Below are 27436 nucleotides of genomic sequence, written 5' to 3' on the forward strand. Positions count from 1 at the left end.
GCTTATTTGTTAATTATAATAGCTAACTCCTATTTAATGCTTACTATGCACTAGACCGGAGAAGGCAATGGCACCCCACTCCAGTACTCTTGCCTGGAGAATCCCATGGATGGAGGAGCCTGGAAGGCTGCAGTCCATGGGGTCACTGAGGGTCGGACACGACTGAGCGACTTCACTTTCACTTTTCACTTTCATGCATTGGAGAAGGAAATGGCAACCCATTCCAGTGTTCTTGCCTGGAGAATCCAAAGGATGGGGGAGCCTGGTAGGCTGCCGTCTATGGGGTCGCACAGAGTCGGACACGACTGAAGTGACTTAGCCTAGCCTAGCCTATGTACTAGACATTATTCTAAGCACTTTACATATATAAACCGATTTAATTCTCCCAAGCACCCAACAAGAGAGGTACTATTGTTATCTCCACTTAATAGATGAGAAGACTAATACAGAACCTCCCATACAGACCTATTGTAGTTTTTATTCTATAGAAACTGAGATACATATAAAGTTAAGTATGTTCTCACCTGCCCAGGGTCTCCTAACCAGTAAAGAAAAACACATGACTCCAAACTGTGCTTTCCATTGCACCATTTTAAAATCATGACATTTGGCTTACAGTATAGTTTTCTAGCTAATTTACCTTCTTTCTGTAGGTCTCGTTTTGCAGTTAACATTTGAACATTTTTTGTGCTCTTCCAGAGCCTACTTTGATGACAGATGGAGTCAGTCCAGAAGTATCCCGGAAACCTGGGGTATAGTCCTGCAGAGATGTCTATTCTTTCACTGGTTTCCTTCCCCACCTCTCCCTCATCTACCCCAGCACCATTTTAAGGACACCTCATTTATTTGGCACATGGATCAGTCTTAAGTTCCCACACATCTCAGTTTTTATCAGATATGTATTCCTGTCCTAGAGGAGGAGAGGTGGCAGTCCCCACCAGGAGCTCTGCATTTCTGGGGCCTTGTTTCTATGCTGGCTCAGGTCACTGGTTCATCTCCTGCTCTGCATCTCCCCTTGCATGTCCTTTGTATATACATCAGCACTTATGCCAGCGTAGCAGGGCCGTGTCCAGCACCAAGCACAAGCTTTTGAGCAAGACCACCTATGAAGTGAAATAATGAATCTCACGTAGTGATCTTGGGCAGGTGACTTGGCCTTTCTCTCTCTCTCTCTTTTTTTTTTTTGAAGTAACATCAGGCTAATATGATTCTTACCTAATAAGAGGATGATAAGAATTACCCTAGAGAAAAAAAGCAGGCACTGTTAAGTTTCCTTTCCCTCTTCCCCTCCCAGCCACGTGGGTGAAATGTCAGTGAGTTGTGCCCTGTAGGAAGGGAAGCCTTTGAATAACTGTGTCCAAGCCAAACAGAACTGCTCTTCCTGCTTTTGTGTTTCTGCCTTCATGATGTGCCAGCTCCTGGAGACTTATTGTCTTTAATCTATTAAATATACAAAGGATGGGAGGGGAAGATGTAAGAATGTTTACTTCAGTTAAAGGGCACTGTCTAGTTCTGAGAAAGATAAGTCTCACACACTTTCAGCCTTGTTTCATTGTTATTTATTTTGGGTTGCGTTGGGTCCCCGTTGCTGCGCGGTCTTTCTCTGGTTGCGGTGCGCAGTCTCACTGTCGTGGCTTCTCCTGTTGCAGAGAAACTCTAGTGCACACGGGCTCAGTAGTTGTGGCACAAAGGCTTAAGTTGTCCCGAGGCATGTGGAATCTTTCCAGACCAGGGATCCCTGAATTGGCAAACGGACTCTTAACCACTGGATGACCAGGGAAGTCTGCCTTTTTTCTTTCTTTCCCACAATAAAACTCCATTGTTTGCTGCTCTCAGAACACCTGTCTCCTCAGGACCTCATCTTGGGTCCTAGTTAGGATAGCCAGTCGTCACAGTTCACCCAGAATTGTCGCATTCAGCATTGAAGGCCCAGGACCCAGGCAACATCAGGATGTTGGCCATCCTCACTGGTTATGAGCCTCTCACTGCTTGATGTGTTTGTAGCAGTGTATTTTCTCCATCCTATGCTCTTGGCTTCATTCCTCCTTTACACCCTGGTCTCAGCCTATTACCATTTCTCTTCAGCATGAAGAACTTCCTTCAGAATTTCATATAGTGCAGACCTATGGGAACTGATGCTCTCAGCTTCAGTTGGCTGAAAATACATTTTACCTTCATTTTTCAAACACTTTTTTCCACTGGATATAGAATTCAAACTTGAATCATGTTTGTTTTAGCATTTTACTTATTTATTTTTGGCCACTCAAAGGATCTTAGTTCCCTGACTAAAGATTGAACCCAGGCCCTCAGCAATGAAAGCTCTGCATCCTAACCACGGGACCACCAGGCAGTTCCATTTAGAACTATCCCTCCACATTCTACTGACTTCCAATGTTTCAGATGAGGAACAACTATAATTCTCATTGCTGTTGCCTCAAATGTTATATGACCTTTATTCTTTGGCTGCTTTTAATATTTTTGTCTCTGGTTTTTAACAGTTTGACTACAACTGTTCATAGTTGTAGAGGCAAGGGATTGGATGAGGAAGAAGAGCACAGAGTCTGTTCAACAATATTGATGATACTTTAGTTCTTAGGTTGGGTTGTAGATTTATAGATGTTCATTTTTATTATGCTTCAAAATTTACATATGTTACATATTATCTGGTTTGTTACACACTGAAAACAAAATCATATGTAATTTAAATTTTAAGAATGATTGAACGGTGACAAAATGGAGACACCAGCTTCTTCCATAGATTTGGCTATGAATATGGATCAGAAGTATAGAGTAGTGGGTGGAGTAGCATCTGAGATGGGAAGTTTGTTTTTTGTTTTTATACGAAAGGCTACAGCTTTTTCTGAGTACCGAGTACAGTGACCAGTAGAGAAAGAGAGAAGAGGAAGATGCTGGAGAGGGAAAGAGAATAGAGAAACTGCGCCCTGGGTTGTAGAGATTGCATGGGATCCAGAGCACGTGTGGGTTAGCCTTTTGACAAGTAGAAAACTCACCCTGCAGCAGAACATGTGTGGGTTAGCCTTTAGACAAGTAGAAAACACCCTGCAGCAGAGCACGTGTGGGTTAGCCTTTAGACAAGTAGAAAACACCCTGCAGCATCCATGCAGGCGAAGAAGGTGGGCCCTAAAGCAGATAGGGTTAGATGTGGTAATAGAGTTTCCCATCTGATGAAAGCTTCTGTTTGCTTGTCTTCTGTTTTTGGTTAGGTTTCAGGCCCAGTCAACAGCTCAAAGTGAGAGGTAGGCAGGGGAGGGCAGGAGCCTTGTCATGTATCCCCAGCTTGAGGATTCCATCTATTTTGCCTCTTCCTAAGGCCCTGAAGGCTGAAGAGCCTTTGAGAATCTGGACTTTTCTCAAGCAGTGTCCTGGGACAGCTATACAGTAGCTCACCTGGCTTCACAAGATCTAAGGGAAGGCCTAGTCCTTCTTCCACACTGAAACAGACCACCTGAACCCAGGAGCTTCCCAGTCTCCACTCCAGTGTTTGTGAGGCTGGCATTTCCCCTCTGTCCCCCACAGTACAGTGGATACAGGACTCTGCGTGACCTTCGGCAGATCTTCTGATCTGAGTCAGTGTCATCTGTCAGATGGGGTTATAAGGCCTGAAAGCCTGGTTGTACTGAACGGAACCAGGTGTGACACAGAGAGGATAAGGGGAGCTCTCAGCCCTCTTTCCTCATGACTGTTTGATCTTCTGGTTTTCACCTCTTCAAGAAGCAAAAGAAGGAGAAGGATGGCGGGTCTGGCAGGAACACTCCAGCAGCACATTAGAAATTATTAGGTTGACAAAAAAAAGTTTGTTTGGGTTTTTCCATAACATCATGCAGAAAAAATCCAAACCTTTTCGCCCACCCGATACTTATGAATCAGTCAGGTTCTATTTCTTCTTTCTCTTCCTTCTTTGTGATAAAGTAACTCTTCACCAGGACAGCTCCCGGGTTTTATTTATAGTTACATCTGGTTCTGTTTGCTTAGTTTCCAGGGGCAAACTAATTTTATCAGATTTCCTAAAAAGGAGGTCGAGGGTGCAACAGCGTTAATGTATGTGTTATTTTCCCCAGGCTTACATCTTCTGCTCTTGCACATGTTTCTTTGGGAAAGTCTCAACCACCTCAGTTAATTTCAGTTACTATTACAGTTTGACTCTCGAATCCTTACTTTCAGCCTAGACTTCTCTGCCGTGCTGTAGACACATGTGGGCCCAGCAGCATCCTGAAGTCTTTTAGTTGATGTTACAAACAGTTCAGCACATCCAGAACTTGAGCCTGTTACCTTCCTTTGCACACCTGCCCCTTCTGCGTGCATCCCTTATCTCAGAAGATGCGACCACCATCCTGTAGTTACCCTGCCAGAGTATATGTGTCATCTTCCTTTCCTCCTCCCCTCCTCCTACTCTTTATCCCCCACACCTACAGACAGTCTATCACTGAAGCCTGTTGATTCTGTCCCCTAAATATCATTGAATCCACTCACTTCTCACCATTCCATTACCTCATCCCAGTCATCTCCTCCATAGCTGTTTCTAACTAGTCTACTCATACCCACACCCTCCACTACTGTGCGTCTCCATACTGCATCTCCACTGGGCTTGCCCGCTGTAATTGACTTTTACCACACTCTGCCTCCAGAGGATGGAGGGATTCTTCAAGATTGTCAAAAAAAAAAAAAACACTTGCATATTCCTAAACCAGTTACTCAGTCCAAGTGCCCAGTTTATTTGACCTCTCAGCAGCATACGATACACTTGATCTCTCTCCTTTAAACAGTTTCTTCACTTGTTTCTAAGACATCAGTGCTTCTCGGTTCTTCTCCTCCCTTGTTGGCAGCTCCTGCTCAGCCACCTTTGCTGGTTTTCCTCATTTATTCTACTTGTGAATACAGGGGTGACCCAGGGTGTGGTCTTATACTTCTCTATTTACACTTACTTTCTAGATGACCTTGTCTGATCTCAAGACTTGGAATCCCATTTATACATTGAAGACTCATAATGACCATCTTAGCCCAGACCTGTCCTCTGACTCTAGGCTCATATGTCTGGCTGCCTATGTAGCATCTCAACTTGGATATCTAATAGGTATCTGAAGTTCAGCATACCCAAAACTCAGCTCCAGAGTATTCCTCAAATCTGTTCTTCAGTCTTTTCCATCTCAGTTAATAGCTATTCTCTCTTTCTGGTTTAGTTGTTCCTGGCAAAACCCATGGAATCCTCCCTGATGCCTTGATTTCTAATCCACCAGGAAATTCTGGCTGCTCTGCCTTTAAATTCAGACCCAGCCAGTGCTCACACTCCCAGCATTACCTGGCCTAAACTGCCATCATCTCCCACCTAGGAGCCTCCTCACTTGCCTTTCTGCTCCTGCCTTTTCCCCTGGCAACCCACTCCCCATACAGTATCCTGTTAAGTTTTAAGATGTTAAGTAAATCATGAGATGATTCATGCGACTCCTCCACTCAGAACCCTCCAGTAACTTAACATTGATGACTAGGAGAGCCCAAAGTGACCGGAGGACAGGCAGGCCAGAGAGTAGGAAAGTAAATAGGGCCTCAAACTTGAAATGTACATCTTTCAGCAAATTGCAAAGTCCTGAACTCTGTACACAAGTAGAAAAGGAGCTGTGGCCTCTTCCTCACCCTCACACTTCCAAACACCCCCACACCTGCCAAAGCTTACAGTTCCCCCAGGGGACTTATCTGTATATGTTCATTTCAGTTCAGTCGTTCGGAGAAGGCAATGGCACCCCACTCCAGTACTCTTGCCTGGAAAATCCCATGGACGTAGGAGCCTGGCAGGCTGCGGTCCATGGGGTCGCTAAGAGTCGGACACGACTGAGTGACTTCACTTTCACTTTCATGCATTGGAGAAGGACATGGCAACCCACTCCAGTGTTCTTGCTTGGAGAAGCCCAGGGAGAGGGGAGCCTGCTGGGCTGCCGTCTCTGGGGTCGCACAGAGTCAGACACGACTGAAGCGACTTAGCAGCAGCAGCAGCAGCAGTTCAGTCATTCAGTCGTGTCCGACTCTTTGCAACCCCATAAATTGCAGCACGCTAAGCCTCCCTGTCCATCACCAACTCCCGGAGTGCACTCAGTCTCACGTCCATCGAATCAGTGATGCTATCCAGCCATCTCATCCTCTGTTGTCCCCTTTTCCTCCTGCCTGGATCATCCGCTGTATGTTAAGTTCCACCAACTCCATCAAGTTCGTTTGTCTGATGTAGAAATGCTGGACCTGGTGCCATAGACCATGTCTTCAGGGAGGGCACAGTTCCTTGAGAGGCCCTGGCTACCAAACTACTCAACTAACTTTGTCAAATGCCATTTAGCCTATATTAGTACTGAACAAAACAAAGAGAATGAGTACAGGGAAAGGCTGACAGAGCCATCATGAGGGGTCCTGTAGGAGGCGGAAGACAAGGCCAGGCGTAAGTGTCCCCTTGAAAGCCTTCAGTTGCCCAGCCCCCTCCCACCCAGAGGTTTCAGACATCACAGGGATCGAGGTGCTCCGGGCCAGTGGGGAAGCTGAGAGCGAACCTGCTCTCGTCCTGGCTCTGCTGCTGGCCTTCTGAGGTGCCACACAGTCTGGGGAGGCAGTACGGACCTAGTTTGTAGCTGTGCCTCCCTCAAAGACTCCCACACAGTCTTGTATAGCGGTTAAGTGCATGGCCTCCAAATAAGACAGCCTAAGTTCAGAACTCAGCTTTGCCACTTTCTAGCTGTGTCACCCAGCACAAGTTACCTAACTTCTGTGCTTCAGTGCCTTTATCTGAGTCCTGAGGTAGCTTCTTTTCTCCCAGGAGCTCAAATAATTTTCCTGTCCCTTGGTTTCCCTTCCCCAGCCCAGAGCCATTTAAGAGAAACACTGTCTTGCTGGAGGAACCCAGCCTACCACAAGATCACCAGACCGGATGGTTGGAGTCCAAGGGAACTTCCTGGCTGACCTGCCCCTCTTGGGGCAAGAAGCCTGACCCATTGCCTCCCTCTTTCAGAGTCCCTAGCCCTCTGCAGAGCCCCAGGAGGAGACCCAAAGGTCAAAGCATTTCTGATTAGGGCCACACAAAGCTTTAGGGAGGAGAAGAGCTCTCTGGCCAAGGGTGTACAGAAGTCAGGGGACACAGCCAAAGTTGGCTGGTGGCCGCCCTGGCCCGAGTCAGCAGGCACCGAGAGGGAGAGGGCCTGCAGGGCTGCAGACAGGTGCTCAGCTGGAGTTGCCTGAGCAGCTCTGCGGCCAGAGTCTTCCCGGAGTGTCACTTTACCTTTTCCTGCCCAGGAACCAGGACTTTTGAGTCCTTTCCCCAGGCAGGGCATGGGTTCAGAAGGCTGAGGCGTCTTGATCTAGCCCAGCTTCCTTGTGCAGATTAGGAGACTGAGGCCTGGGCTGAGGGGTAACCCAGGGCCTGTGGAATAGGTCTGTTTTCAGGGAAGCCCTCTTAGAGGAGGGGAGGGAGGCATCAGGGCGTGAGGAAAGGTGGTGAGCGCCACATGACCAGAGCTCTACAACAGGATTACAGGGGGCCCTTGGAGCATGGAGCCCTGCCATGCTGCAGCCAGGCTCGGTGGTCAGATTTAGGACTTGCCTGTCAGGGCTGGGCCCCCGGCCTGCGCATCTTGTCCTCACTTACCCTCTGCTCCGAGTTACAGCTGCTGAGTCTGCTACTTCCTGCAGCACAAGGAAGTCCTAGTCTCAGCCTTCAGACGGGACTCTGGGCGCTGCCCCAGGGAGGCAGCCAGCCGAGGGGGTGAAAGGTGAACAGGCGGCGGTGCTGAGCCTCAGTCAACTCAGTCAGCAGCGCCATCCAAGCCAGAACCGGGCACTGTTTACTTTCAGTTTTCAGCTCTTTGGAAAGTCACTTCTGGCTCCTGAGTCAGTGTTTATGTCATATAAGGGGTCTGCTCTGGAGTAAAGAGCAACTTCAGCCCCGTTGCCGGGCCCAGGAGCTCACTGGTGGGGGGCGGTAGGAGGGGAGCGTGGCCAGTGCTGGGCTTGCCTTGGGAGGCGCCGCACCCCCTCGCACTGCGCCTTAAGTGCAGTCTGAGAGCAGCAGGTCTTGGTTCTGCTCTCCGCTCTGGTGCCACTTAGCCCTTCCCTTGAGAGGATGGCATATCGGCCCAGAGCCTTGGTCATGTCTGAATTGTATTTCAGCTTCACAATAGACATGGGGCAAGGAAGGGGCATTCTCTTGGTAATGAAGGTACCAAGCTCCACTTGGTAATGAAGGTACCAGGACCCAGAGAGAGAGAGTTTTGGCCTCAAGCAAGTGAGGCAGTTGAACTGGCTGCAGCCCAGTGTTCCTTCCACTCCACCCCACCACCTCCCCTCTGAGAAGGTCCAGGGACACCCTGAAGCAGGGGTAAATGGGGTCACATGCACCCACCACCCTCCAGGGAACATGTGGCCTATTTAGGGACATCCATCTGGGGACTGGATGGAGGGAACCCAAACCCAGGGGCTTCGATCAGATCACATTTCAGACCAAAGAAGAAGGCTAGAGCATTCTGAGAAGACATTGCATCACAGGGAGTTGGCCAAACAGGAAGCCACGAACCGAGAGAAGTCCCTGGGGTACAGGGCAGCTCCTCTTGTATTATCTGTTCATCTTGATCTGTTCTCAGATGAGGAAACCAAGGCCCAGAGAAGAAGTGACTTGCCCAAAGCCACTTGGCTAAGAAGTGGTAGAGCCAGGACTAGAACCAGCTCCCTGGCCAAGGTCAGAGAACCCCAGCTCCTCACTTTGAGGAGCCCCAGGAGGCTCCATGTTTTCCTGCCACCACGTTCCTTACTTGTTCCCTGATGCTTTATTTTCTCCCAGTGGAATTCTACCTTTGAAACTCCTTTGAGACATCTGTCTCAAACAACAGACTGAAAGGCCTATCCATGTTCATGACCTGGGTGTCTAGGTGCCCAGAAAAGAGCAGGTCTCCATATTTGGAAGTGGAAGAAGTTAATGGCAGACCTGTATAGATTGGATGGGACAGTCAGACCCCTGATGTACTGCTAGGCTTAACACACAGATCACTGGGAAGTCCAAGAGGAATATGGAACTGTAGCCCCCTCTCTCTGGGCATGTCTTCTGCTCGCCATTTCTGCAGTCAGCCAGGCCCATCCCCACTGTTTTCCCAGCAAAGACATTCCATACCTTTGCTCAAGTTGAGTCTCCACCTGGAACATCTTTTCTCATAGGCTTTGTTCAGATTCCACCTTCATGTTGTTTTAAGTCCCTCTTCTGGAAAGGACCCTTGGGGGGACTTCACCCCCCATATGACATCCTCAGTCTGATGATCCTGCTTCCATGTGGGCTCCTCCTGCCTCCCCAGGAAGGCTGAGACTCCTCAAAGCACAGCCATAGTGACAGTTTCCCAGTGCCCCCAGAGCTCCAGCGAGGAATAGTTAGGGGTGTCCTACTCTAGGCAGCTTCAATTATCTTGAGAGGATACTGCCTCTTGCGGCAAATATCTCATTCATTTTTTCATTCACTCCAGAACCAGTGATGGCTCAAGCTTGAGGGGAGACAGTTGCTGATGTACCACACAACCACAGAGATGAAGCTCAGAACCTGGGAGCTTGCCCAGCCCCTCTAACGTTGTATGTCCTGGGGTAGCAGCCCTGATGAAGAAGGAAACTTTACCGTTAGGACGATTTTAGACCCTTTCGAGGTCAACATAAGCCAAATGTTGCTGACCTTCCATAGCTCTGCCCCGCCCAGGGCACAGAGCCCAGCCCCGTCCTGTCCGTCCCTGGGTCTGGGCCTTGCAGATAAGCCCGCCGCCCCCTGCAGGTTGCTGGGCCCGGGTGTGGGTCCTGGGAGGTTGCCTGTGGCTGGTTCACAGATGTGGGCCCAGCTAGCAGGTACAGGCCCTGCTCACGCTGCTCCCTCCAGTGGCATGACCTCACCCCACCCCAGCTGTGCTGAAACCCTGTGTGTCTCAGCTACCACCTCTGTGTGAAGCTGCCCCATCCTTCCCACTGTCATGAATTTCTGTGCTCCAGGCTCTGAGCTTCATCTCTGTGGTTGTGGGGTATGTCAGCATCTGTCTCCCCTCCAGCTTGAGCCATCACTGGTTCTGGAATGAATGAAGGAAGGAGATATTTGCTGCAAGAGGCAGTCTCCTCCCCAGTTAACTGAAGTCTCTGGTCACCATGGCTTGACCCATTCACTGGTCTGGAACCTCTCAAGCTCCCATCTCAGGCCTGTCCCAGTGGGAGACACAGCATCAGACCCCGGCCATGCCCTGCAGGAGCACTCAGTCTGGAGGGAGAGGGCCTCGGCAGTGGCTGGGTGGCTGGTCTCCCCGGCCTGAGGCATTAGGGGGTGCAGGTACCACCAGCACAGGGTGGGTTTCCTTTTTCCCCTTTTAGTCTTGGCCTGTCTGGGAGACTGGGAGCAGTACGCTCTCACCTCTGCTGAGCATGCCCAGCCACATGCTCTGTTCTGCTCTCAGTTCTCCAGCAGAGAATCTACCTGTGGCCTCTCGGTGCTGAGAGCCTGTCAGGGTGTATGCCCTCCCTTGGCATTTAGAATTCCAGATTGGTAGAGACCCTCAGGGTTGCCTGACTGCTATTCCCCCTATCATATCCAGGCTGCTGTTTTAATTCTTGGAATAGTTCTCTGTCTTCCCAACTCAACTCTGAGCTGTGGAGGTCAGGAACGGTTGGTCTCTCTCCCTCTCACAGTAGACAACAAGGTGGGGAAATGAAGGAAAGAAGGGCCACTCAGTATCACTGATGCCAGAAGCAGCTGGAGCTGGGCCTCAGCTTCCCATCAGCAGAGCTACTAAGGAGCAGGGAAGTAGTCTCCACCTCTAGGATCTCCACCAAGCTGGTTCTTGGTGCCTAGGGTGTGGTACAGTGTGCTTCCAGCATGTGGGGATAGGGAGGAGATACCCATCCACGGGACAGACTGCATGTTGTGAAGTCAGCCAAGTTCACCTGCCTCTTCCTCTGCCAGGCCTCCACCTCCTCCGCCACCAGCCTGGGGTAGCTTTCCTGTATCCTTCAAGCTCCTTCAGGGCAGGAACCCAACACAGAAATAAACAAAGGATTGGTTAAACAAATGGATGAGGCATAAAAGAATCCAAAGGACCACGATGCCATAACCCAAAAGCACTCACCTTAAAGGAGGAATTAATGGGACTTCCCTGGTAGTCCAGCGGCTAAGACTGTGCTCCAGCGCAGGGGGCCCAGGTTCAATCCCTGGTCGGGGAACTAGACCCCACATGCCGCAACTAAAAAAAAAAAAAAAAAGATCCTGCAGATCCTGCATGCTGCAACAAAGAAGACTGAAGATCCCACCCAGCATAGCCAAATAAATAAATAAAAATAAATATTAGAGGTGAGGGGATTAGTGATAGCTGTCAGCCCGAGACAGGGAAATGCTTGGTAGCAGGGCCGTGGGTATGTGCTTCATGTTACCTGGTAGGTCACACACAGGACACCCACATTTCAGAGGATGAATGACTTGTCTAGACTAACACAGCAAGAGAGAGACCACCCCTCCTCCAGAGGCACAGGAGCCGTCTGAGCAGCGGTTCACATCTTAGCTCTGCTACTCTGTGAGGGTGTGTATATCCTGAGTTTATTTCACCTGAACTGTCGTTTCCTCGTCCATCCATGAACCACATACCAGCCTGCAGGGTCGAGGTGAGCATTAAACACACGCCAGTGTGTAAAGTGCCTTGTGAATCAGTCAGCTGTATGCCAGTATTAGCCGAAGGAGCAAAAGACGAGAGGAGTCAAAGCCATCTCTAGGCTGTGCCGTGTGCGCAGTGCTAACCTCACTGACCTCTTCCTCTCCAGGACAAGAACAAGGCCACCAGAGGATCCCTGTCCCAAAGGCCTTGTCGCCCCAGACCCAACTCGCTGCCGCCCACCCTGCCTGAGGAAGAAACTCGCAGGATTGCACGGATATTTTCTTCCCAATTCTCCCAGAAGGACTAATACAGCCCAAAAGACTGAGGGAAGGACGACCCACCCACTCACCCTCAGCCTTGTCTGGCTTCCTTCAGGGCTGTGAGAGCCCTAAGACCACCACCAGCCTAGTCCCTGGGCACCAGTCACCCCAGACTAGAGGAGCATCCCAAACCGCGGCCGTGTCCACCTGCCAGGACTTCAGCTTCCTCCGATGGTGAGGCAAAGGCGGGACACAGTGGATTCCAATGCCCAAGTGGTGCACTATCTGTTGACCAGGGGACCCGAGCAGGCATCCTTCAGCTGGGAAACTCCTTCCAGTGTCCTCAACAGAGCCTGCTGCTGACACGAACCTACCCTCTGCCTGAATATGAGGGCCCTTTTGCCTTAAGGGTTGGGGAAGGTGGGTGGAGAGTTTGGGCATTGGGCATAGCCAGGGAAATCCTAAGACCACTTCCAGTTTATTTGCTTAGGAATAAGGGTATTTTATAGATAAAATTATTTTTATGCTGTGTTGAATTAATCAGTAGGAAAGGAGGGGGAAATTACCTCCGTCGAACTTTTTATCTGATTGTCTGAAATTCTAACCATGCTTTTAACTTATTGTTTTTACCCAGCTCTGAAGTCATTGTTCCTGCCTGTGTTTGAATAAAGTGATGCTGGTATTTGTATTCTGTGCACAAGTGTTTACTGGGTTGGCATCTGGAGTGTTAGGAATTTGTGCTCTAACAGCTAGAGAGAAAGCTTGACATCATACTGGCCCTTGGAGAAGCTCATCTGGAACCAGGGAGCCAGGGTCACCATGAGACTTCTGACTCCCCCAAAGATTAGGTTGGTCCAGATTGGAGTGACACCTAGTATTTCCTCTGCTGGTTCCTCAAGTCTGTCAGCCAAGTAAAGGGGTCACATGCCACAGGCCTGCTTGAATCCCCTGTCTCTCTGGGATGAGTACATAGCTCTGGCTTAGACTGTCAGGCTCCACACATTTGAGCAGCTACCACAGACAGGGCCTGTGTGGAGAGGATTAGAAGGGGGCAGAGGGGAGGGGAGAGGAGGGCACAACATGGAGGGCCCCACTTTCCACCCCAAGCACAGGTCATCTCAATCCTCAGAGCAACTCTACAACCCACATACTGTGATTCGCATCTTAAAATTAATCTGAAGCTCAACAGAGTTACGTGACTTGCCTCTGTTCATGTACCTAGGAAGTAAGTCACCACATGAGACACCTCTAGACACATCAGAAGGCTTCTGTGCCCAGGGTATGGTCAGTTAAGTGTTGTGAATTCAGGGAGTTTGGGGAAGTTGCAGGAGGGAAGCATGTGGACTGGAACAGTCAAGAGAAGCCTTCCTTGAAGTCTAGGGGTAAGCCAGCAGGGCATTTGGGGCCACATGCAGCAGAGGGGAGAGCAGAGAGCGGCCTGGTTCTGCTGCTTCCTGATAGGTCCTCAGGCCTGACTACGCCTCTGTCTGAGCCTTGGTCACCTCATCTGTAAAGCAAGATAACCAGCCCCAGCTTCAGTGGGTTGCTGCGAAGTTTAAATGATGACATTTGTGAAAGTGCTTCGCCTGCACTTGGCCCTTGGTGGAAGCTCAGGAAATGTCAGCCCCACCCACTCCTCCCCCAGGAACCAGAGAAAGTCAGTAGACAGGCGAGTTCACCACTAACTGTGAGAAGGCAGGACGGGTCCCATAGGGGACCCAGAGGAAACAGGCTGCCTTCCCCATTGGTCAAGTGCCCTCAGACCAGCGTGTCCCCTTCATCTGTTCATCTGGGCCCCTAACCTTCAGGCTGCCAGCTCACCCCCTCCCCAGCGTCTCCCTCTCAGCTCACCAGCTGCCTGCCTGCCAGGAGATTTCAAGGCCCAGGTCTCCACCTGCCTTGAAGCCACAGAGAACCCACAGAGGGACCATCAGGAAGTCCAGGCCTGAGGGCTTTAGCCTCAGGTGAAGAATATTCCTAAATCCTGCTCCAACTCCTGTAAATAACTCATGGGGTCGCGTTAGGATAAGGACTCCCACCCAGGCCGAGGGCAGCCTCCAGTAACACAGAGGCACCCTGAGGGTCTGAACCCCCCTCTACTCTTATACTCTTTACCAGCATCTTCTCCCCAGAAGGTGGTTGTCTTTCCCAACAACAGCTCAGAAGCACCCTGCCGAGCACAGGGTGAGGGCACAAGGAACATGCTTGTTCCCACCACAGCCAGTAGAACCAGCCGGTGTCCTCCCACTGCCCTCTCAGCACCGCCCCGCCCCCCACCACAGAGCCCTGAAAATGGGTGCTGCTGATCTCACAGAGGCTGGTTGATTTCAACCCTTAGCGGCCAACTTTGGAACTTCTAGCACAGGCTGGATTCTGGGGAAACGGAGCCAAAGCAGACGGCTGGCCCTGCCCTCAGAGAGCACCCAGGCCCATGTGAGCTCAGCTGCCCACACTCTGGGTTTCTCCAGGGCCCACTGCCCCTGTTTACCCCCCTACACCTCCTGGCTGCAATTCCCCCACCACCTCCAGGCTGCCATTCTCAAGTGGAGCCAAAAACCTCCTTCCAGAGCCCTCCCCACCTCAGCGACCCAAGCAGCCGCTCCCCTTATAGGACTAACCCAGCTGCCTGTTCTGTTGACATTAAAGCAGGGCCTGACCCGAGGAGGAGGACCTTGGTACTTGAGTGTCTGGACCCATAACCACTTGTACTGGGGCCACAGCTCTGCGCCCAAGTCTAGAAGTGGCCTCTGCCCCACCAAATTAACTCCCATCCCTCTCCACCTCTCCCTCTGTCCTCCCCTTCCCCTTCCCTCCCTCTTGGTCACCTGGTTCCCAGGTTCCGACATGCCCAACCCTTACCCTCAGTGCCTATCACTGGCTGCTGCAAGGGACCCTCCCCTCCTTTCCCCACACATCCTCCCCAGATCCCTTTAGCTCCAGTGGTGTCCATGCTAAAGCCTCCAAGTGTCATGTCATAGAGAGTAGTATTTATAGCAGATAGGTCCAAAGTACATTATCATTTACAGGCTGGCAGGCAGGCCCTGCCACATAACTGTACGACCTGGGCAAGTCCCTGTCCCTCCCTAACAATCAGTTCTCTCCTCTCTAAACTAAGCATTAAAATGCATGAAACCTCAGTCATAAAAAGGCATGAAGTGCTGACACATGATCCAACAAGGATGAACTTGGAAAACACTTGGGTAAGTAAAAGAAGCCAGTCACAAAAGGTCACATATTGTGTGATTCCATTTGTATGAAATGTTCAGGATAAGCAAATCTATAGAGACAAAGTAGATTAATGATTGCCTGGGTGGCATTGGAGGGAAGAGGAAACAGAAGTGACACTGTGGATGTGTACAGAGATGTGTGGGGAGGGAGGTAATGAAAATGTTCTAAAATTGTGATGACTGATGGCTGCATAACTGTGAACACACTAAAAACCACTGAATTGTACCAGTTAAATAGGTAAATGGCACGGGAATTATATCTCAATAAAGCTTTGGAAAAAAAGACTCCTAATTGTACCTACCTCGTAAGAGTTGTGAAAGAAATAATGTACGTGAAGTTTCTAGCACATAGTAGGCACCAAGAAATGAGTTAGCATCACCACTGTTACTATTAAGAGGAGGCCCAGGGGAGCCCTGACCAGACCATCGTGGCAGCCTTGGCCTTTGGACTCTCAAAAGTGACAAGTCCAACCCCCACCACCCCATATACACCCTCATCACCCAAAGGAGCTCTTTCATCACCTGCAATGGGGTGTTTTAAAGAAGCCCAAGTCAAGGGAACTGAAGCAGGTCTGGAACTCTGACCTCCCCCCTCGCCTCCCTACCCTGCACCAGCCGCCTCTGGTCAAGTGACCAGGCTGTCAAGTAGCTACTCCAGGGTAAGGTTTCAGGTCAGCCAGAGTGTATAAAGACAGGTGCCAAGCCAGAGGCTGCAGAGACACCAGCAAATGGCAAAGGGGCAATCAGATCCCTGCTGCCGCCTCCTGGGATGGAGCCCTGAGGAGCCTTAAAGAGGCCCCATGCTTCCGCCACCCTGGCTGCCCCTACAGGTAAGACCCCACCCTCCACCCCATCTTCCTCCTCCATGTTCTCCCAAAGGCAGCTGGCAGCTGGCAGCCAGAGCTAGTAGCCTAACACAGCAGGTAGAGACTGAGTCAAGATAAGGGAAAGGCCCTGTTGGGGCTGGGGCTCCACCCCCAACTCCTGTCACTCACCAGGGACTCGCTTCCCTTTTGCTCTGCCAGCGGCCTCTGCTGTGACTTTGCAAATCCCCAGAGATAAGATGTGGTTTTCTCCTTAGTCTGGCCCAGAGTCTCCACAATTCCTCCAGAGTATAAGGCCCTTTCCCCAGGAGGCCCCCCCCCTATTCAGGAGGGGGCGCTCCCCGACTCAGGCATGCAGGAGAGACTTTGCCGGGAAGGTGGGGTCGAGGGCATCTCAGAACAGGGACTCTGATCCCTGCTCCAGAGCCACCACGGAGAACTTGTTTTCTAATGCAGATTCCCAGGACCCCAGCTCAGACCTGAATCTCAGGCTGAGGGCCAAGAATCCAGTCTGTAAACAAGTGGCTCCAGGTACCCTGAGCTCGCTCTGAAGTCTTAGACTCTGGGAGGTGGGCCTGGAGCAGGTGCCAGACAGACTGGGCTCTAATCCCTCTCCATCCCTCTAGCCTTGTAACTAGCTGAAGCCCTCAAAGCTTCGGGGCCCTTGGACCCAGACGACAGCAACTATCTCGTAGCCTTATAAAGGGGTTGAATTAGTCACTGCCTCTAAAGCCCTCAGCGCAGTGTCTGGTGCAGGAAATCCTCAGCAGATGTTAATGGGGCACCGCTACTCTGGGTGTGCAAAGCTGGAATGCCCGGTTCCTCATGCCCCAGCAGAGCGCAGGGAGGAACTTCCGCTCTACCCTTCACTTATGTCAGTGGGATAGGTCTGCTGGCCGCTAGGGCTTCCCAAGTACCATTTCAGGAGGCTGGAATAAAGGAAGAGGTTGGGGAGCACCAGCCACAGAACCTCTACCTCTACCCACCCTGGTGGCCTCCCCCTGTCCCGCCCCCACGTGATCAGTGAAAGTCTAGAGCCCACCTGCCTGAGTCCACGCCCATCCACTCCGCCCCAAGGGGGGCTCAAGACAGCCTCTGGAACAGGTTCTGGCTTGCCTCCTGGCCGCTGCTCCTGACCAAGGCCAGGCTCCAACACCTCCAGCGCACCATCCCTGCAACCTCACTGGTCTCAGAGCCTCCACTGGCTCCCTCCCTGTCCAGCCCCGACGCCTACACCAGCCTGACCTGAACACAGGTCTGATGGTGTCATCCCTCAACTTGAAAACACCAGCCAGTCCCCATTTTCGCTAGATTAAGTACAGCTAGGGGATTTGAGGCCCTCCATCAAAGAACACTGTGGGCATATCAGCTTCTTCCCCATTTCCCCACCTCGGCCCATGGGGTCCCTTGGTCAACTGGTCCTCCCTGGGGCCCTCTGGCCCTGGGCCATCTGGGTACCAGGCTGCACAGAGAAGTGGGATAAGTAGCTCCTGTCCTTGATTTGGGGCCCCCATCTGGGGAGAAATCACAGCAGTTAATGAACCAATTCTAGGGACTTCCCTGACTGTCCGGTGGTTAAGATTCCATGCTTCCACTGCAGGGGCCACAGGTTCGATCCCTGGTCAGGGAACTAAGATCCCACATGCCATGCAGCCAAGGGGGACAAAACAAAACAAAAAAAAAGAAAGAAATGAGTCAATTCTAAAGAAGGTCTGGGACAGAGGCAGCCAAGGACAAAGGAGGTTCAGAAGGGAAGCCATATCTGATGGTTCAGCCCCCTGGCTGGAGACATAGCCTCCCCAGGGAGACAGACCCAGCCCAGAAGTGCTCAAAGCCACCCAGTGGGGCCTGGCCCATCACAAACACTCCACACCCGGGGCCAAGGGCAAGGAACGTGCAGTCACGCGGCTCTAGGGGCCCCACCTCTGCGCCTCAGTTCCTAACTCTTGAGAGCGGAGTGAAAATACCTAACTTGGCAGGGTTCTTCTGTTAGAGCCTGGGCGGCCACCAAACATTTTGGAAAAGGGACACTCATACAACCAATAAGAGACACTAGAGAACATACCACCCAAGGGCCTCTCCTGCCCTGGGAGCCAGGCCCTCAGATTCCTGAAGCTGAGGATCTCGGCAGCCCTGCTCCTGATGTCAGAGGAGGAGCTGGGCAGCGGAAAGGCCAGGGCCCGAGGGAAGAGAGGCTGACGGGATGTGGGCACCGGGAGCTGCTCCTGCACTGCCTCGGACACATGCATTCCAACCCCAAAAGAGGAGCCACAGCCTCCCCGCCAGGAACCAAGCCTCCTGGCAGTTGCTGGACTTCTGTCGGGCGAATGGGAAAGAGGATGGTGTTCCCTCAGCCAGCCTGCCATGCTGTCCCCTCAACCAGGCTCAGCTCCACATCAGCCCTCAGGGAGCAACGCAGAAAGGCAGGCAGATAGGCTGTGGGACGAGCACCATGGGGGCAGCCCAAGCCCTGACTGTGACAGGCGCCGGTCTCGGCCTCCCCGGGAGCATTGTCTTCCTCTGCCAGCCTGGATAGCAGTGCCCACCAGACCTCCTCACCAAGCTGTCGTTGCACGTGCTTAGCACTTAAGTCCCCAGAGAGGGGGGTTGCATATAATTCAAAGGGCTTTGAATATCCACAACAAAAAGGCAAGATGGTGGACATCCATTCTACCACATCCATTGGGCTGCTGAGTGGAATGAACAGTGAAGGGGGTCTTATTGCTACCACAAGACCCTGGCTGCAGTTCTGTGAATTTGAAGAAGTCTCTCTCCATCTTAAGCCTCTCTTTTCCCACCTGTAAAATAGATTTAAATGTCATCCTGCCCTCTTTCCAGCACTGTTTCAAGCCTAGCAGAGCAGAGCAACCCACGCTCTGACACTGGTGACTCTGAGCGGGCCAACATCTCCGAGCCCCACTGGATCAGCCCAAAGCGGGGAGAGGAGAGAAGCTACCCTGCAGCCAGGCTGTGAGAATTCAGTGAGATGGTGTGTAGAGCTCCGCCCCCAGAGCCTCATGCCCCGTAGCCATTCCCTCCTCCTCCTCTAAACCTGCCCTGGACTGTCTCACAGAGCATGCCCTTCCCTGCGCCTGGAGCCCCCTCCCACTTCTCCAGCTGCTGCAGTCTTGCCCACCTTCCCAGGCTCTCCTCCCACCCCTACCATGTTGATTTGGGATGGCAAGACCTAAAGTGATAAGGCTGGGTGAGCTCTCCATACACCAGCATATTAAAAAAATAGAGACATCACTTTGCTTACAAAGGTCCATAGAGTCAAAGATATAGTTGTTCGAGTAGCCATGTACAGATGTGTGAGTTGGACTATAAAGAAGGCTGAGCTCCGAAGAATTGATGCTTTTGAACTGTGGTGCTGGAGACGACTCTTGAGAGTCCCTTGGACAGCAAGATCAAACCAGTCAATCCTAAAGGAAATCAACCCTGAATATTCTTTGGAAGGACTGATGCTGAAGCTGAAACTCCAATACTTTGGCCACCTGATGTGAAGAGCCGACTCATTGGAAAAGACCCTGATGCTGGGAAAGATTGAAGGCAGGAAGAGAAGGGGACGACAGAGGATGAGATGGTTGGATGGCATCACCGACTCGACGGACATGAGTTTGAACAAATTCTGGGAGATAGTGAAGGACAGAGAAGCCTGGCATGCTGCAGTCCATGGGGTCACGAAGAGTCGGACACGACTGAGCAACCAAACAACAACAACCATACACCAGGGAGCAGGCCTTCCCCAGGAAGCAGCTTGAGGCTGGGGAAGGAGAAGAGGGTTGTGGTATGGAGTCAGAACCAGGTCTGTCTCTGCCTGAGCCTTTATACAGTGAAGACCACTTTCAGCGGGGAAGGGAAAGGGCAGGGTGAGGATGGCAAGAGATTAGGGAGGAAAGCGACCTGTTCTTATAAGTCAAATCCACACAGCTAAGACAGCCCTGCTCAGGCTTTTCACTTACAAACCTTCTCCTGGTGCTGATGGGAACCTGGGAATGGGCCTAGAGGGCACGCGTCCCATCCCCTCCCCTGGCCTGTCCCCTGCAGCCTCCTCCATGTACTGAAGCCCAAGGCTGGTCAGCAGCCTCTCTCCTTGGACCTCCACTGGGCCCTGGAGGGACCAGGCAGAGCCTTTGGGACCATGGTTGGACTGCAACCTTCAGAGAGGCCCCCCACAACGGCTGTGAAGTTCCTGGGGGCGGGCACAGCAGCCTGCTTTGCTGACCTCCTCACCTTTCCACTGGACACAGCCAAGGTCCGCCTGCAGGTAGGTGCCCTTTGGCTAAGGGTCATTGTTCCCAACAATGGAGGGGCTGAGTTCTCCACCAGGGCACCTGCCCTTCCTCACAGAGAACCCTGAGCAGGTCACTCACTATCCACGACCCTACCTCACCATCCCCTCACCACCCAAGATCTTAATTCCTTGGCAAGATGTGCCAGAGTCCTTATATGGCCTTGCCCTACTTTGTAAGCCATAAAGTAAGAAGTAAGGAGTTACCGTGTGAGCTTGGGCAAGTCACAGACAACTTGTAATGAGAAAAACCATCACCCTCCGTTTTACCACACTGTGTACAAGTTTGTGAGCTGGCAACTGCTACACAGAACTGTCATTTTTACTGAGACGTGACACTGTGACCATGCATGTTCCGAGGTCCAGCCCCAGGCAGGGACCCCTGCACACGGCCCCGCCCACCCCCCACCCAAGTCCTCATACTCTGCGGGGTGTCCCTCAGATCCAGGGGGAGAACCAGGCGGCCCTGGCGGCCCAGAGTGCCCAGTACCGCGGGGTGCTGGGCACCATCCTGACCATGGTGCGCACCGAGGGCCCCCGCAGCCTCTACAGCGGGCTGGTCGCCGGCCTGCAGCGCCAGATGAGCTTCGCCTCCATCCGCATCGGCCTCTACGACTCCGTCAAGCAGTTCTACACCCCCAAGGGATCCGACCGTGAGTGCTGAGGGGTGGGTCAAGGCAGGATCTAGGCTGTGGGTCAGGAGATCAGGGTGGTGCAGACTCAGAGGCAGAGCTGAGGCATGGGAAGCTGGTAACAGAGGCTCATGAGGAGACTGAGCCTCTGTCGAGGAGGATCTGGAACCCTGGCCTGGGAGAGGTGGGCATGGGGCAGGGGCAGCCCCCAGAGACCGGCATCAGGCCCGCAGAGGTGCGGGTTAGTACAACTCTGGCCTGCTTGCTCTCCTCCTCTCCAGACTCCAGCATCATTACCCGGATTTTGGCGGGCTGCACCACGGGGGCCATGGCAGTGACCTGTGCCCAGCCCATAGACGTGGTGAAGATCCGCTTTCAGGCCAGCATGCACACTGGGCCGGGAGGCAACAGGAAGTACAGTGGGACAATGGATGCCTACAGGACCATCGCCAGAGAGGAAGGGGTTCAGGGCCTGTGGAAAGGTAGGTCTGGACTCCAGGCTTGGGGGTCTTGGCAGCGTCTTCTCCACCCTAGGGCTGGGACAGGGAACTGAGCAAGCAGGGAGCTCCCATCACAAGTATTCCAGCAGTTCTAAAGGAACATCCTAACATATCCCAATGGGCCAGCTGACTGGCCATACTGCCCCAAATTCAGTTCAGTTTACCAACCCTTCACCACATGCAGGGCTCTGAGGGAGACAGAAATAAACAGAGGATACCCTCACGGCTCACAGTCACAGAGGAGAGAGGCATGTCAAGGAGCAGCCATTTCCACAGGGCAGGATGTGCTGGGTTCACACAGAGGTGCAGGCCATGAGGGCTTAGGGCGTTCAGGGGCAGAGGTGATGTGAAAGTTGGGCCTCAAAGTTCCAGTGAACTCCTGGTGTGTGGAGAGGGAAGGAAGGGCCCCCCTTCCCCCAGCAATGGCCTATGAGGGGTGACTGCTGTGCATGGAGAAGAAACAGAGGCCCCTGTGGGGAGCAGTCATGAGGAGGGGGCTTCCTTGGGAACAAAACTTTAAGGTTTCCTATGTGTTTAAGTGGTGATGACCTTGACAAATAATGTTGTCTCTACCACATGTGGCCAGGGCTCACATGAATCTTGCAGAAGAAAACAATGACCCAGTGATGGTTAAAGGCAGGACACCTGAGTCACAGCCTTGCTTGCTGTGTGCCTTCCTGGAGCCCAGCCCTCATCTGTGAAACCAGCGGGTAGTCTCGCAGGTCGCATGGCTGCAACCTGCCACTGTTTCAAAAGCCTACCATTCCTCTCCCAGGAAAGGCTTCCTTTTCTGGCTCTAGCCAGGTCTCAGGGAGGCATATTTTAATTTTGATGGGTATTGCAGTTTATCCTCTGAAATGTGGCCCAAACACACACAAGAGGGTCTCTCTGCTTTTTGTCTCTAAAATGGACATGGATAATCTGAGAGCTTTTAACATCGGAAAGGAAAGTGTGGAATCTGCCCATCCAGGGTGGACTCTTCTAGACCACTGGAATGAGGCACCATATCCCACACCTGGGCCTGTGGCCTTGCAGCCAGGGGGTCCGCTTCTTCTATTTCCCACTCATCAGCCCCACCCGCTTCCTGACAGGAATTCTGCCCAACATCACGAGGAATGCCATTGTCAACTGTGGTGAGATGGTGACCTATGACATAATCAAGGAAAAGCTGCTAGACTACCACCTGCTCACCGGTGAGGCCCTGGGCTCCAGGCAGATAGCCCTCCCAGTCTGGAGGGGACTGGGGCTCCACAGAGTGGTTGCCACCCCCAGGCAACCAGGCTTTAAAAGGAGTGGAGGGAGGCAGGGTGCCCAGCATCATTAGGGTGAGTAAGGAGGAACCCTAGATGGGAGGCCAAAGACCTGGGCTCCAGCCCAGCACCATTTCTCCCTGTGCACCTTCAAGCAAGGGTCGCCTTCTCTGACCAGTTTCCTCTAATGAGGTGGTTGGGCCGGATCAGCTTCCAACTCTGGGACAGCCCAGTTTTGTGAGTCCTTATCAAGAGCTCCACCTTGGCACTGCAAGAGATTTGGAAAACACTATCCTCATACTTGGGCTTCCCTGGTAACTCAGACGGTAAAGAATCCGTGGGCAATGCAGGAGATACGGGTTCCATCCCTGGGTCAGGAAGATCCCCTGGAAGAGGAAATGGAACCCACTCCAGTATTCTTGCCTAGGGAAATCCCATGGGCAGAGGGACCTGGTGGGCTACTGTCCAGGGACTCGCAAAGAGTCAGATTTGACGGAGCACAAGCACTAGACTATACTAACCTCATGCCCAGGGGGTTCAGTTTCATTAGGGACAAACAATGAACACATGTGAAACAGAAAACAAGGGTCCTCTTCATCTCACAGCCCAATATCTGCTCTTCCCTACCCTGCGACAGACAACTTCCCCTGCCACTTTGTCTCTGCCTTTGGAGCTGGCTTCTGTGCCACCCTGGTGGCCTCCCCGGTGGACGTGGTGAAGACGCGGTATATGAACTCGCCCCCAGGCCAGTACCACAGCCCCTTCGACTGTATGCTGAAGATGGTGACCCAGGAGGGCCCCACAGCCTTCTACAAGGGGTGAGCTCCCCTCCTGCCACCAGCACCCCCTCCTAGAGAACCAGGCCCCCCTCCCCGTCTCCCTTCCTCCCCTCCATGTAGAGTGTGTCTGCCATGGGATCACCTAGAAACGCAGTGTTGAACAGCACAGATGTAAATGCCACAAAGGAAAATTACAATATAAAGACCTAAGGAAATGTTTTTTTGAAAAGAGGGGACCATATCTGAATTGAAGATCAGGGAGGCCTATCTGAGAAAAAAAAAGGAGTCTATGCATAGATCCAAGTGCATCCCCAAACACACAGGAAGAGGAGGAGGAGGGAAAGGTGCTTGGTGATCCTGAGGTTTTTCCCTGACCCACCGACATCACTGCGGGTCACCACTGCTGACAGCCCATATGCTTCACATGTTCCTGGCGTTTACTATTCCCTCTGCATGGAAGCCATTCCTGCGTCATCCACATGCTCTACAGCTTACTGTCCTTCAAGACTAGTTCAAATACCACCTTCTCCCTAACACTCGCAGATACAAATTTTCCCCCTCTGTGAACTTCAGCAATACTTCCCTGATACCATTTTTACAATACCCACCACTTCCTACTTTGTAGGATAGTATTTGTAAGTTTAAATGATCCCCCATGCTAGAGTGCAAGCTCCTTGCAGCTAAGGACTGTGGCTTATACAGCTGACCCTTGAACAAATGCCAGGGTTACAGACACGGACCCCATGCAGTTGAAAATATCTAATACATGTACAACTTATAGTCGGCCCTCCATACATGCAGTTCCTCTGTTGCCATGGTTTCTGCAAATCCCTCGTTCCACACCCACAGATTCAACTAGTCTCAGATCATTAGTATTTAATATTAAAAAAAACTGTATAAGTGGGCCCACACAGTTCAAAGGGTTGTTCAAGGGTCAACTGTATACATCTTCCACTTCCCAGAGTCCCCAGCACAAAATCAGCTCTCTATAATAAAGTTATGAACAATCACCATGACCACCAAGTCACTACGCATGTGGACTTGGGTTAACGCTTCACATATATTATCTCCACACTCCCCCTGAACTGGGCCATTTCTCCACATTTACTGAGGAGGAGAATGAGACTCAGAAAGGTCACGGAACTTGTCCCAGCTCACAAAGCTTAAACGGCAGAGCCACGGCTCAAACCCTGACCTTTAGACACCACCCACTCCATCCCACACTGAGCTCTTTGCTTGGCCCTCGTACCTCCACCACCGAGGATGGTTTTCTGGCACCCAGCGTTGGATTAGGCCCAACAAGCACACATGGCCTCGACCCCGGGATGATGTCGCAAAACCTGAGTTTCAGCTGACAGCTCCTTTCCCATAAGTGCCGCCATCAGAAGGCTCTTCGTCCCGCTTGTCTCGGTTTGTACTTTCACTTGGCAAACATTCACTGAGCACTTCGTGGGTGCTGGGCCCCGTGCTGTGCTTCTTTTGAAGAGCAGCTAACAAGCAGGGGACATTTATTGAGGATTTACTAATACTGAACCCTGTCCATTATCATTGAATCCTCTCGACAATGTCCTCCAGTTACAGGTAAGTAAACTGAGGCTGAGAAAGATTAAGAAGCTGGTCAAGCTGGTATTTGAACTCAGGACTATCCCCAGAGTTCACATTTGTTGCCCCCGTGCCATCTTCCCTGTGAGGGGCCCAGGCTGAGGGTTCAGGAGAGGCCCTGGTGTGAGATTCTGGTGCCCAAGCCAAGTCCCACAGAGCCCAGAACAACCAGCCCGGCAAGGAGAGAAGCAAGCAGAAGGAGCAACGGGGGCAAGGGTGTGGGAGGAAGGGTCTGACAGGAGCTGAGAGAACCAGGAGGGGATTAGCGGAGAGACAGGCTGAAGAGGGGAGCAGAAGCCAGGCTCCTCCCGGAGTCGGTGAACCATAGCTGAGGTGAGGTGGTCACAGGACAGGCAGGCTCTTGGGAGATTAGCTAAATTTGGCATCAAGTTGTTTTCACCTTGCAATGCCTCCAGCTGGAGGCAGAGGCCTCCTCAGGGGTGGCTGCTCAGGTTGTAAACGAGCCCAGAAACACTCAGTGGCGGAGTGGAGTCAGGTGGTTTCAACTGAGCTATCTCACCCTGGTCTCTGAAGAGAAACTGGCAGCAATCATAAAGTGAACTGAAGTCGCTCAGTCGTGTCCGACTCTTTGCGACCCCATGGACTATAGCCCACCAGGCTCCTCTGTCCATGGGATTCTCCAGGCAAGAATACTGGAGTGGGTTGCCATTTCCTTCTCCAGGGGATCTTCCCAATCCAGGGATTGAACCTAGGTCTCCTGCATTGCAGGCAGACGCTTTAACCTCTGAGCCACCAGGGAAGCCTATAAAACTGTGAGAATTAATTGCCTAACGGTAACCCGGCTCAGAGTGCTAGTTTTCTTTCCTTGCCTGACTCCAACTTCCGCCTAAATTCCTTCAGTAGAGAAGGAAATGACAGAACAACCTCAGAAGTGCCCGTGACTAACGGAAGTTCAGTACTGGCACCGAGTGGGGAGGGCACACAGATCTATGAGAGACTCCAGTCCACCCACCTGACCAATGGTTGTCTCTCTCATCAGATTTACACCCTCCTTTTTGCGTTTGGGATCCTGGAATGTGGCGATGTTCGTCACCTACGAGCAGATGAAACGGGCCTTGATGAAAGTCCAGATGCTACGAGACTCTCCATTTTGACTAAGACAAGGCTACTTAGTATTTAGGACAAAACCAGTTAAGGTTGGAATAAAGCAGTGGGTCCATGCCACAGGGACACAGACCCATACATGTTTGTTTACAGAACTGTTTACTTGATGCTGACTCAAGAGACAGAAGAATAGGAAGGATTGTGGTCTTCAGTGCTTTGTCTTAAGAACACCTTTGTTTTGCACTGACAAGGTGGAGAATAAATTATATTAATTTGTGAAATCCATCAGGTTGGATGCCTAACATTTAGGCAAGGAAAAGTAAACCAAAACAGATCTATTTGGGTAAAATGGAAGTTTGCATACTTATATCCCCTGGAAGATCTGATTAGATGATGAATTATAAACAGGAAAGACTGCAAGCATGGAACAAGAGTGTCCCGCATTTCCCTTGGAAATCAGCTGAGGAGTGTAGTGAGACACCACCAAAGCAACACAAGGACTTTTGACTGCAGCCTTCGGTTAGCCACGGATCATCAGCTGTATTTGTTATGTGTCTGCATGTAGAATCCACTGGGATTGTGGGAAATGTGAGAGAGGAAAAAAAAGAGAAAACCTAGAAACTGTGCCAAAGGAGCATGGCTGGGCCAGTGTGAGGCTGAGACCCATAAATGTTCGCTGACAACACTGGAGAACCAAGAGGGCAGCCTCAGTCTCCTTTTCTGTAAAATGGGAGTAATAATCCCCCCTCCCTCACTTGGGGTGTTTATGAGGATCAAGTGAGAAGCTGGGCAGAAAAACACATTATAAAAGCAAAAGCTCTGGACAAGTGTGTATTAAAGGACAATGCCTCGGAAAAGATTTTGTCAATTAGTGAGGAAGTGCCAGGGAAGAAGTTTTTGAAAGACACAGTTGCCTAGAGGTGAGACCAAAGGAACCGGGGACTCGGGGGCCAGGGGTGACGGAGAATGGTGTACAGCTGCCGGAGCCCCACTTCCAGGCAGCCCCCACTCCCCCACTGGACTGTGAGGCACTTGAAGGGTGTGGAGTCTGGGGACAAAGAGGTAAAAGCTGGGCTGAGAGTCTAAAGTATCAGGACTCAGAATTTTTGAAAATTATCATGACTCAATAAAGGAATTCACACCTTGAGTGTGGGAATGAAAAGAGCCACTTTTCCACCTTCTCTTTCTTAGACGGAATTTCCCTTTCTCACTTCGGGCATCCTGTTCATCAGCGCAGGGCCATGCCTGGCCCCTCATACATACACTGCCTTCTGTGCTTCTGCAGCCCGGCTGCTCAGCATTTTAAGGGTTTGACTCCTCCATCTATAAAAGGCAGGCTTGAACCAGATGACCTTCTCCTAAAC

At 51.6% G+C, this 27436-nt stretch overlaps 2 protein-coding genes across 4 annotated transcripts in view; both read left to right on the forward strand.

The window, feature by feature from the left end:
- Window positions 1–12590, forward strand: part of C2CD3 (C2 domain containing 3 centriole elongation regulator) — a 127413-nt gene extending 114823 nt beyond the window's left edge. For all 3 annotated transcript variants that reach the window (XM_044929377.2, XM_006073314.4, XM_044929378.2), the window contains exon 33: window positions 11809–12590. In XM_044929377.2, coding sequence (XP_044785312.2) covers window positions 11809–11949 — 141 coding nt within the window. In that variant the 3' untranslated portion in view covers window positions 11950–12590. The remainder of the gene's footprint in view (window positions 1–11808) is intronic.
- A 3212-nt stretch (window positions 12591–15802) lies between these two features.
- On the forward strand, window positions 15803–27236 carry UCP3 (uncoupling protein 3). The gene is made up of 7 exons (XM_006073312.4): window positions 15803–15959; window positions 20001–20220; window positions 20687–20897; window positions 21158–21358; window positions 22468–22569; window positions 23264–23444; window positions 26008–27236. The coding sequence occupies exons 2-7, from the start codon at window positions 20095–20097 to the stop codon at window positions 26120–26122; spliced, it is 936 nt and encodes a 311-aa protein (XP_006073374.3). The 5' UTR covers window positions 15803–15959; window positions 20001–20094; the 3' UTR covers window positions 26123–27236.
- The last annotated feature ends 200 nt before the right edge of the window (window positions 27237–27436 follow it).

This window comes from Bubalus bubalis, chromosome 16 (assembly GCF_019923935.1).
Source record: "Bubalus bubalis isolate 160015118507 breed Murrah chromosome 16, NDDB_SH_1, whole genome shotgun sequence".
NCBI classification, from domain to species: Eukaryota; Metazoa; Chordata; class Mammalia; order Artiodactyla; family Bovidae; genus Bubalus; species Bubalus bubalis.

What these genes read in the sequence shown, in the direction of transcription:
- UCP3 (XM_006073312.4), top strand. Translation starts at nt 20,095, where the DNA reads ATGGTTGGACTGCAACCTTCAGAGAGGCCCCCCACAACGGCTGTGAAG. An exon ending in CACCCCCAAGGGATCCGACC is followed by an intron (nt 20,898 to 21,157) that starts GTGAGTGCTGAG and finishes CCTCCTCTCCAG; the next exon opens with ACTCCAGCATCATTACCCGG. An exon ending in AGACTACCACCTGCTCACCG is followed by an intron (nt 22,570 to 23,263) that starts GTGAGGCCCTGG and finishes ACCCTGCGACAG; the next exon opens with ACAACTTCCCCTGCCACTTT.